General features: G+C 31.8%; 1 protein-coding gene across 9 annotated transcripts in view; it reads right to left on the reverse strand.

The window, feature by feature from the left end:
• Positions 1 to 1,978: 1,978 nt before the first annotated feature.
• Positions 1,979 to 12,129, reverse strand: part of LOC141556936 (hepatitis A virus cellular receptor 1 homolog) — a 43,774-nt gene continuing 33,623 nt past the window's right edge. For all 9 annotated transcript variants that reach the window (XM_074291915.1, XM_074291914.1, XM_074291913.1 and 6 more), the window contains 2 exons: positions 6,081 to 6,117; positions 1,979 to 4,189 (listed from right to left, as the gene is read on the reverse strand). In XM_074291915.1, the coding sequence (XP_074148016.1) occupies positions 3,976 to 4,189; positions 6,081 to 6,117 (251 nt within the window). In that variant the 3' untranslated portion in view covers positions 1,979 to 3,975. The remainder of the gene's footprint in view (positions 4,190 to 6,080; positions 6,118 to 12,129) is intronic.

The raw sequence follows: 12,129 nt of genomic DNA on the forward strand, positions 1-12,129 counted from the left end.
TGATCCCTGCACAGGATAGAAACAGCTATTTAGAATAATAGAAATAAATTGGTGGAATCTAGAGGAAATTGCAACCTAACATCATTTCTTGATCATATTTCTACATTTAGGATTAAAGCATTCTAGCTAAATGTCTCAATAAATTGATAGCTTTCCACTAAAAATAATGGATTTTTATAATTTGGATTCAAGTAATCTAACCTTTCATCTTAATCCAGCACCCCAATATACTTTCTGCTGGAACTAGGGTTATCTTGAATGTATACATAACTTAATTCTACTTAAAGAGTTTGTAAACAAGGTTTTGCAGGTTTTAAGATGTTACTCCAATAGTTAGCAATAGATTAATCTAGTTATTTAGAATTATACCAAACCAGATCAAATTGATCCACTTGCCACATATACATCATAGGTAATATGGATTATTTCTAGTTAACTATAAAATACAGTAGTCATAATTATTTATATAGCAATAAAAACTTACTAGCATTAAATTTGCTGGTAGTAATATTGATAGCCTCCTTTTAAGCCTCTACTTACATCAATACATCAAGAGGAACTCAAACCAGAGAAATTTACACTATCAAGATCTACTGTACTGTATTTCACTTAAGTCACTTGTTTGTAGACTCTACCACATACAACATATCAAAGATCTTATTGCAGTTTTAAGGTATTAAAAATTGTCATGATGTAATATAATAGTCAACTGAACTAAGATTTTTAGAACACCCTATATACTATAGCCCAGAAATAGGAGATTTAAGAAGAGTTAGACCTTGACATTGTATATTTCTTCATAGATTTCTTCTTGATCTATAAGTGGTAAGTACTAAAGTACTGGATACTCAGTAGGATGCCACTGATATTACTACTAGTAATCAATACTAAAATATCATAGGTAAGCTAATTTATGTTACTATATATAATATATTATATATATAATTATATAATGCAATATATATAATAATATAATATATATAATTTAATCATATAATTTAACTTTTATATTTAATAATTTTATATTTTAAATAATTCTAATATTTTATATTTTAATGGTTTAATATTATTTAACCATGTAGTTTATATTCATAAATAAAACATATATAAACATGTAAATGTTTATATAATAAAATATGTATAAATTTGACAATATAATTTATATTATATAAAAAATATCTTGTTATTTTTATATTTAAAAGCATACTATTTTATTTGTCCCTCTGCTTTAGGTAGAAATTGATTCATTTAGCTATTTAGGTAAAAGAAAAAATCAAACATGCAAACTATAGGACCTATTGATGATGCATTATTTCTAATGTATATACATGATTTCTTATTAGCTATTTAGCTTCCTAATAATAACATTATTATTTTTTTTACATCTGGGATTGGGGTCTTTTAGCTACTTTTAAAATCTACTCTCAAGGGAATTTTTTTTTTGGCTGAAGCAATTGGGGTTAAATGACTTGTCCAGGGTCACACAGCCAGGAAGTGTTGTATCTGAGGCCAAATTTGAACTCAGGTCCCCCTAAATTCAGGGCTGGTGCTCTACTACCCACTATACTCCCTAGCTGCCCCAAGGGCAGGTAAGCTAAGCTAAGAGCTTTGTGTAATATATATTAATATCATTTCATTTTTGGCATCTTGTTGAGGATTTAATATTTCCCTCTCTTAACTAGAAATATTCATCTAAATGCTTTCACTCACATATTTTCACATAGTTCTGCTGAATGATTTGAATTATAGATCTACTATTGTACTGAATTATAGATCCTGTATTGAACTTCTCTTCATAGTTTCTACTTAGATTATAACTTAGTTATGATTATATTGTGATACTTTTATCAAGTATCTTGAATTATAGCTACTTACATTCATACAACATTAAGAGGACCTCTGGTGAAGAAATATTACAATGTTGTGGTCTAACTGTATACACTATTCATTAACAGATTAAGAAAATAACAAGCCACTCTTTCAAAAGAAAACCCTTTATTTTTGTTTTATGATCAAAATGGGACTAAAATACCCCTTCACAGAGTACATACAGTAAATAATTTTGAAAAATTGTTCAGTTAGATCTATACCTTTCAGTAAAAGACAAGAACAGCTTGTTTTCAAAGTCATTTAAATGTAAAGACAAAGACACTGATAACTTATATCCTATCTCAAACCAGCTAAAGAGGTTTATGAAATGCCACGAATCTTAATGTCATAATATACATTTTTCTTCTTTACAAATATTTCATTCAAAAAAGACTAGGAAATCATGAAACATGTTTTGTACTCAAAGTTGTTCAACAGATTGTTTTCCTCTTGGTTCATGGAAGAAAAATAAATTCTAACAATACATTGTTAAAGAGATGCATATAAGCTAGAGCAGCAATTTAGCTTTGAGACCACTGTCATCATCATTTTCATCATTACCAACATCCAACTTATTGGGCATGTAATTGTGGACTTCCTACTGTGACAGGCTCCACATAGACTTATAATCCTAAGTAATAATGATAAGGATGATTATACCCTGCATTTGCAGAGTGCTTAATTTTTCAAAGAGTCTTCACATCTTTTATCCCCATTGATCATGATGACACTTTTACCCACTTGAGAACTCAGAAAGCTGAAGTATAGCTAATTTGTATGTGACATACACTACATTTACTTAGTAATATAATGGGGGTCTGATTTCCTCAACTTATGATCCTTCTAGTACTATTTTAGGATATGTTACATCCTAGTCATCCTTAGAATCTTAAAGCCAGACCCCTTTCTTAGTGGAGCTGTCACCACCACTGAAATCTCTTCCAAAAAAAGTTGCTATAAATTTCCAGTTTAAAATTAGGACAGCCATACATTACAAAATTCTGAATGGAAATTCATTCTACATCAAATTATTGATATAGGTACCTAGTAGGTGATCTCAACTTTCAAAATGTTCTAAATACTTGAAAAGAGGGGAAAAAAAGGTTCTTATTTTAAATCATTGATCAGAACAACCATAATATCTTTGTTGTCCCTGTATCAGTTTTTCCTACTGTACAAATTTCCCCATTGAAATAAAAATGCCTAACTGAGCTTTTGAGGAAGGGATAGCAGATTTCCCATCATGTTAATCACAAAAGAAAAATAAACTGGCCTTTTCCCATTAAGGGAACATCTTTAAGTTTGAATTTGTTAGGTAAAGATGGAAAGAATCTGTCAATCTAAAGTACTGATACCTCAAATAGCAATAGCTTCTGTTTCTTTCTAAAAAATCTTTTCCTATTGGACACCTCATTCACTGCAGTTTTCCAAAGTAGTTTTTCTTTCCATGGCTCAGGCTTATGTATCTTATGTCAATTTGTGGCAGCAAAAGGCCAAGACAGTTGCAATTTCTCTACATTGGATTCATGTTCTCATTTCCAAGCAATATCTACCACTTATTAATAGAATGTCTTTGCATATACTGTAGCATAAGCTAGGAAAGGCACTGTAACTATGGAAATGAGCTCTCCCAGATCCCAGGAAATAAGTTGGCAACAAGCTACATTTTCAAAAGCCAAGAAAGTAAATTGGATCTACCTGTGCTTAAAAAAAAAATTTATAGAGGAAATAAAACCAGCTGCCTACATGAGAACTTAAGGAGAAATGTAGCAATTGGGATTAACAAAAACAAAACTATCCTTTTATTTGTTTTATTGATTTATTGAAAGCTACAGTGATTGTGCTACTCTGCAGAAAGCCTCACTTTTCTATGTTCACACATGGCACAAAATGGCATAGTTTAGGAGAATCAGTGCCAGATATAATCCCCACTCTTTCTGGCACAATTTGTAATCTGATAAATGTGTCCTTGTTTGGTAGCAAGTTAATTGTATCATCTCCAGAGTCACCATTTATTTTTGCAATTGCTCCTTTCAGGTAGAGATAACACCCAGGAGTAGTCCATGAGCTTGAAAGAAAGTAATAAGGAAAAGGTCAGAAAAATTGTCAGTTCAGGATGTTGTGGCCAACTTTGGAAGGTTGCTGCTTCTCATCGCATGTTTGTACATCATGGGTATTATCCTTTTCAATAATGTAGACATTTTCTGCCTCAAAAGTGTAGACATTATCTTCAATTGTATAGACATTGTCCACTGCATGGTTGATATCTTCAGTGGTAGTCCTCTCAATTCTGTCTCTACCACGTGCCAAGAAAGTCAGACTAAGAAAGAGAAGAGTAAATGATGAATAAGAAATTGGTGTAGCAAGAAAGTCATCTAAATACAAGCTACCTAAAACCCCTAGTTAAAAATTCCCTTTAAATTCAGAACACTTAACTTGTTTGTTTGTTTGTTTTTTTAAACCACTTGTTAGAAAGCAACCAACCCACTTAGTTTTCCTAAATGGATTTTTCTTGTTTTTTCCCCTTTCTTATTGGTCTTTGTTACAACAGTTGGATTTCTGGGTAGAGGAAAAGAGAAGAATTTATTTGGAAATCAAGATAATGTGGTCAAGAGTCTAGCCCCGCAGAGAAAAATCTTTTGGCTATGGCAACCCATGAGACAAAGAACTGTATAATGTTTTCTGTCCTGTGTGGTCCTTCCCACTTTCAATGATCATGACAAAAGAGTAGAAAAAAAAAGAGGTGAAAGAGTCTAAGAATCAACTTTTAAAATATGAACTTTAATTTTCATACTCTAAATGTGAAACTGTTGATCAAGAATCAGAGATAGACATACTGTCAGATCATTGAATAATATCAACCTTCATATTCTATCTAAAGAAAAAAAAGGAAAAAAAAGTATAGCTAAATGTACTGCTCACAAATATCCCCTTGTAGAAACAAAAAAAGGAACTAGCATAGTTAATTTTATATATATATAAAAAGAAGAAAAATCATTTCACAGATTATTTGGTCATTTCATTTTCTAGTTCTGATAAAAAGTAACAGACTCAGAAATGAATGTGTTATGAACATAAGAATGATCAGTTTTTTCAAAAATAATCAAATCTATAGAACATTTATTAAGTATTGATTGTGAGCATCATGAGCTGCAGTACATAAGATCCTAGGGATACAAAGCCTAAATGAAATACTTCCTCCCCAAAAAGCTTGTATTCCATTGGGAGAATGGTGTGCCAATAAGAAAGTGGTAAGTTCATTTTGGGAAAGAAGAGCTGATTCAAGATGAATCCAAAATATGTCCTTAACTTCCCCTAAATGAGTAAAAACAAACTTTTAAACACAGAAGCTGAACAGGAATAGAAGTATTGACAGGTATGAGAACTGTGCCCATATTTCCAACTTGTAGATATCCAAGTCATCACCCAAAAAAGTTAATATCAAAACAGGAGCAAAAAATTAATCAGAAAGTACTTAAATTGAGTTTTTAAAATTAGGGTTATAAGGCCCTGATACTCTTAGGAAAATTATTTGTATCCACAAGAATTCATTTCCAAGACAGTAAAGTCTTCTAATCACCATTTATTTTTGCAATTGCTCTTGTCAGGTAGAGATAACACCAGTGAGTAAAAGCACTCACATGTGCCAACCCAAAATGAAAGCTACTCCAAAAAAGTACCAGATACAATTCCACCCAAACAGATCCCTACTCTTCCATTCAGCCAAATATCTTGAATTGCAGGCACATAACCTAGCTCTTGCCTGCTCATTTTGGCTCCACAGAGACCTGGCTCTAGGCCATTCCAATTTGACCAACTATAGAGACCAGAGCATTTAATTCAATTTCTCACCCCATCACCAAGTAGGCAAAGAGATTCAATTATACTCCTTCTAGCAAACAGCAACTGCTTGGTTAATCCCATGACAGTTCTGACAGTGTTCCAGAGAAATGAAGAAGCAGTGAAAATTACTAAAATAGGGATGGGCATGAGAAAAGACATGCAAGGATGAGTTAGGATATTTATTCAGTAGGTGAGGGGAGGTAGGGTGCACAGAAAGGAGGAAGAACAAGAAGGAAGACTGATATTCAATTTTCACTTAAGATAGAAATGTCAGAAATAATTAAGAAGGAATATGGGCTGTTCCATTTCTTCCAGAGGCAACTCTATACTGAATAATATAAGTATTCAGAACAATGCTTGAGGCTTACCTTAGACCATGCACAATCTTTCTGTTATATAAATATCCTAGGTAGGTAGAAAATGGGGAAAAGTAGGTGTCAAAATCCAAAAGATGAAAAATTGAACGTGTCAGCAAAGCTTACAAAATCAAGATTAAACCCTCATGATATATTTTCATACACTTGCATCAGGAGTCATTTGCATTTTGGACTTGGCTCTGTCATTAATGCCTTGAACAATATCTCTAAATCCCAGCACATTCATCTATAAAATGAAAACATTAGACTAGAATGAGGAATTGTTGGCCTGGATTCTATGAGCTTACTTAGTTTATGTTGGTTTAAAATTTGGGTTCTGGGTTTTATTTCTGTAACTTCATTTCAATGTAATTGGCTTCTTTTCTAATCCTTTGTATTTTATTTTCAGAAAATATGTATTCTAAGATGGAATCCATGATATTAAGATGTCCTATATTGTTGTTGGGTTTTTTTTACCTTTCTTACTTTCTTGCTTTTTTGGTGTGCTTTCTTTTACAACAGTGCTAACATGGAAGTGTCTTTCGTTACTTCACATGTATGCTATGGTTGTTGTTCATCACTTCAGCCTGAATGTGACTTCATTTGGGTTTTTTACTTTGTTATGTTTTGTTTTTTGGCGAAGATACTAGAGCTATTTGCCAATTCCTTCTCCGGATTCTCCATATATGATGGCTATCTATTGCTTACTTTCTCCTTTGGTAGGGGAAGAGCTAGAGAAAGGGAAAGAGTTTGGAATTCCAACTTTTTTTAAAAAACTGAAATCTTGAAAATGTGATTGGGAAATATTTAAAGAATTTTTTTTATTTTTAAGGAAGTTCCTGAATTAGATAATTTTAAGATTTTTTTTTAAAAATCTTAATATTCTGTAAGCTTTTTGACAAGGAAGATGCCTTATTCTCAGGGTTCTGTTGAACCAGTTAAACTTGCGATGTCATCATTCATACTTCAGAAATCAGCAAACATTCTAAATAAAGATTTTTTTGTTATTTTGTTGATTGTCTAAATTTAAAGTATTAATGATGCAGAATAAACTTAAAGTATGTCCTGAACCCAAGTGGATGCCCATCAGTTGGAGAATGGCTGAATAAGTTATGATGTATGCAAGTTATGGAATATAATTGTTCTGTAAGAAACGATCAGCAGGAAAATTTCAGAAAATCCTGGAGAGACTTACATAAACTGATGCTAAGTGAAGGAATTTGAACCAAAAGAACATTGTACACAGAAGAAACAATATTATACGATGATCAGTTCTGATGGACATGGCTCTTTTCAACAGCAATGTGATTCAGTCCAATTCCAATAGTCATGTGATGGAGAAAGCCATCTGCACTCAGAGAGAGGACTGTGGGAACTGACTGTGGATCACAACATAGTATTTTCACTTTTTGTTATTATTTGCTTGCAATTTGTTTTCTTTCTCATTTTTCCCTTTTAATATTATTTTTCTTGTGCAGCATGATAATTGTACAAGTGTGTATAGAAGAATTACACATGTTTAACATATATTGGATTACTTACCATCTAGGGAAGAGGGTAGGGAGAAAAAAAATGGAAAACAAGGTTTTGCAAGGGTGAATATTGAAAACTATCTATGCATATGTTTTGAAAATAAAAAGTTTTAATTTGGAACTATGCTCAAAAAGTTATCAAATTGTATATATCCTTGGATCCAGCAGTGTTACTACTGGGCTTATATCCCAAAGAGATTTTTAAAAAGGGAAAGATGTGCAAAAAAAGATGTATGTGCAAAAATGTTTGTGGCAGCCCTCTTTGTAGTGGCCAGAAACTGGAAACTGAGTGAATGCCCATCAATTGGAGAATGGCTGAATAAATTGTGGTATGTGAATATTATGGAATATTATTGTTCTGTAAGAAATGACCAGCAGGATGATTTCAGAAAGGCCTGGAAAGACTGACATGAACTGATGCAGAGTGAAATGAGCAGGACCAGGAGATCATGATATACTTCAACAACAATACTATATGATGATCAATTCTGATGGACAAGGCCCTCTTCAACAATGAGATGAACCAAATCAGTTCCAATAGAGCAGTAATGAATTGAACCAGCTACACCCAGCAAAAGAACTCTGGGAGATGACAATGAACCACTACATAGAATTCCCAGTCCCTCTATTTTTCTCCACCTGCATTTTTTATTTCTTTCACAGGCTAATTGTACACTATTTCAAAGTCTGATTCTTTTTGTACAACAAAATAACTGTTTGGACATGTATACATATATTGCATTTAATTTATACTTTAACATATTAAACATGTATTGGTCAACCTGCCATCTGGGGAAGGAGGGGAAATTTGGAATAAAAGGTTGGGCAATTGTCAATGCTGTAAAATTACCCATGCATATATCTGATAAATAAAAAGCTATAATAAAAAAGAAAGAAAACAAAAAGCTTTTTAAAAAATAAAGTTTGAAAAAAAAAGTGTGTCCTGGCTATATTTCCTGCCTTTGCTCTCCCCTCCACAGCTATTAGTTATCACCAGCACATCCTTCCTTTTATTTCTTGTTTCTTTCCACAAAAACTTCCACAGAATACATCCACTTGTCTGCACAACAGCTACATTGTACATAATATTTCATAATATCATGGGATCGTAGTTTTAAGATGGACATGAACTTAGGTAAGTTATTCAAATTTTCTTGTTTTACTGATGATAAAACATGATAAAACATAAAAGTCATCTGATTTTCTCAGAGTTGCAGGTATTTACAACCTAAATTGAGATTCCAATCCAGACTTCTTGATTCACAATCCAGTATTCTTTCCAAAATGCCACATTTTGACTATCAAAGGATCATTAACTCTTTACAAAGGTTAATGATATACTTTTTAAAAAATTTCCCTAAGTATAAAAGTCAAAGAGGAAGAAGGGTATGCCATCCACTAAAGTTCTTGCAATCTATTAAAGCTTCAAGACCAATTGGTCTCTTAAACTAGGATTCTCCAGCTGCTTAGGGAACCCTAGATTAAATTCTTAAAATACCATTTTATAATCCAAACTATGTAGTTCTATGGAAAAACTAACAGTTTATCATAATTTTATTCAAAATTTTTTCAGATTAGGTGTGCATATGAACTTTCTCATTAACCAATGCAATTCAAGAGCTATTCAATAAATTGTTGTTGTTGCAGTTTTTTGTTTTGTTTTTAATCAGCATCTGTATATGATCTTTCCCCATCATTGAGAGCAATACATTTATGTTTTTTATATTTATTTTCAGTTTCAAATTACGTTTCTCCTCCATCCCTTTCCTCATTCATTGAGAAGGCAAGAAATATAATATCCACTCTACTTCCCATTTAGTAATGTTGTGAGGGGAGAAGAAAAATAAAGAAAGATAAAATGTTTCATTCTTTACCCAAGAGTCTATCAGTTCTTCATCTGAAGGGTAGATAACCATTTTTCATAATGAATCCTTTGAAATTGTCACAGATCATTCTATTGATCAGTGTAACTAAGTCTTTCACAGTTGATCACCATTATAATAGTGCTATTGTGCATTTTGTTCTCCTGGTTTTGCTACATTTCAATTTGCCATAGTTCATGGGAGACTTCACTTCAGCCATTCCCTTCATCATTTCTTATGGCACAATAGTAAGTCAGCACAATCATATACCATTAACTTGTTCAGTCATTCCTTAATTGATAAGCATCCTCTCAGTTTCTGATTCTTTGCCACTACAAAAAAGCTAATTACATATATTATATATATATGTGTGTATGTATGCATATGTATATATGTATTTGAACATAGCAATCATTTTCCTATTTTTTTTTAGTATCTTTAGAATATCAACCTAGTAGCAGTATACCTTTGAACATAACTCCATATTGTTTTTCAGAATGGTTGAACTAGTTCATAGCTCCACCAGGAATTCATTAATGTATCTATTTGCTTATATCACGCCTTCTCCCCACCCAGCATTTGTCATTTTGTTTTTCTTAACCAATTTGTTAGTTGAGGTGGTACCTCAGAGTTGTTTTAATTTTCATTCATCTAATTATTCGTGATTGAGAGTATTTTTATTTGATTATTGATAGTTTGGGCTTCGTATCTTTATTAATTGGATAATGGCTACCAAATTAATGAATTTGTTTCAATTCCCTATATTTTCAGAAATGTGACCTTTATCAAAGAAACTCACTGTATTTTTTTTCCAGTTTCTGTTTTTCTCCTAATTTTGGCTGCATTTGCTTTGTTTGTGCACAAACATTTATTTAATGTAATCAAAAGTATAATATCCACTGTACCTCCTATAAATCTTTCATCTATTATTGGTAATTAACTCTTCCCTTATCAATATATGTGTCAAGCAACTTTTTTCTGCGCTTCTCTAATTTGATTATTATATCACCCTTTATGTCAAAATTACTCACCAATTTTCACCTTATTTTAACATATAGTATAAAATGTTGGATTATGCCTAGTTTCTACAAGATTACTTTCATATTTTCTCAGCAGTTTTTCTCAGTTTCTCAGACAAAAGACCTGTAATCTTTGAGCTCATCAAATATTACTTAGTGTGTTCACTTATTTCTATATGTTGTGTACATAATCTAATCTATTCTATTGATCTTTCCTTTCTTGCAAATTGTTTTGTTATTACCATAGCATAGTACCTCATACTAATAGATGCCATTTATTTTTTTCATCAATTTTCTCAATATTCTTGACCTTTTATTCCTCTAAATGAGTTGTTATTTTTCTAGCTACATAAAATAATTCTTTGTCAGTTTGATTGCTATGACACTGAATAAGTAAATTAATTTAGATGATTTCATAATTATTACATTGGATTGATATACATATGAGCAATTAATATTTTTTCAATTATTTAGATCTGTCTTTATGTGGGAAAGTATTATGTAATTGTGTTCATATAATTCCTATCTATGTTTTTATAGGCAAACTCCTAAGTATTTTCTATTGTCTGCAATTATTTTAAAGGGAATTTCTCTTTTCATCTCCTACTTCTGGGTTTTATTAGTAATATCTAGAAATGCTGATGATTTCTTTGGATTTACTTTATATAATTTGCTAAAGTTAATTATTTCAACCAATTTTTCATTGACTCTCTAGAGTTCTCTACGTATACCTTTATATCATCTGCAAAAGTGGCAGTTTTGTTTCCTCATAGCCTCTATTTATTCCTTCATTTTATGATTGCTTTGGATAGCATATATAATACAATATTGAATAATGGATAACTTGCTTTATCCTTAATCTTATCAGTAAGGCTTCCAGTTTATGACCTTTAGAAATGATTCTTGCTCTTCATTTTAGGTAATTAATACTTATCATTTTAGCAAAAGCTCCTTTTATCCCAATGCATTTAGTGCCTTTTAATAGGAGCAAGTATTGTATTTCATCAAGTTTCTTCTGCATCTTTTATATAATTTTGAGATTTTTGTTGGATTTATTATTTTCCATATACTGAACCTGTTATGCATTTTTGGTATAAATTCAACTTGGTCATAGTGCACAATGACTATACCCTTCTCCCCACTGCCAGTGCCACTGGAGCCACAACCCACAGCTTGTGCACTTCTGTAGTATCATGTTCTCAGCCAGTCTTCACCCCAGTGTCCACAGGCTTTTTTTCCCCAACTTTCTAAGCTGTGACTTTTCTTGGCTTTTCCTGCTCAGAATTTTATTTGGCCTTTTTTTGTGATCATTTTGTAGAAGACGTTTTGGAAGAGGTTTAACAGTTATAACCTTTCATTTTACCATCTTGACTCTACTCCCAAAAAGAAGTTAATGATAAAATTAGAAACAAAAGTATAGCATATTGAGGTACACTATTATCATTACTCTTCAAATAATTGATTTGATTTATCTAATTTCCAACTATTAATTATGACCAATCTCCAAATTTGATGCCACAACAGTAATTCTATCAGAAATTTTATACTAAATTTACAAAGAATCACCTCATAAGGTAGAAGACATTATATGCCTTGATATAAAAATCAAAGTCTTTTATTCTTCCAATAAGCTGTCTTTCTAGGTATT

This window comes from Sminthopsis crassicaudata, chromosome 2 (assembly GCF_048593235.1).
Source record: "Sminthopsis crassicaudata isolate SCR6 chromosome 2, ASM4859323v1, whole genome shotgun sequence".
NCBI lineage: Eukaryota > Metazoa > Chordata > Mammalia > Dasyuromorphia > Dasyuridae > Sminthopsis > Sminthopsis crassicaudata.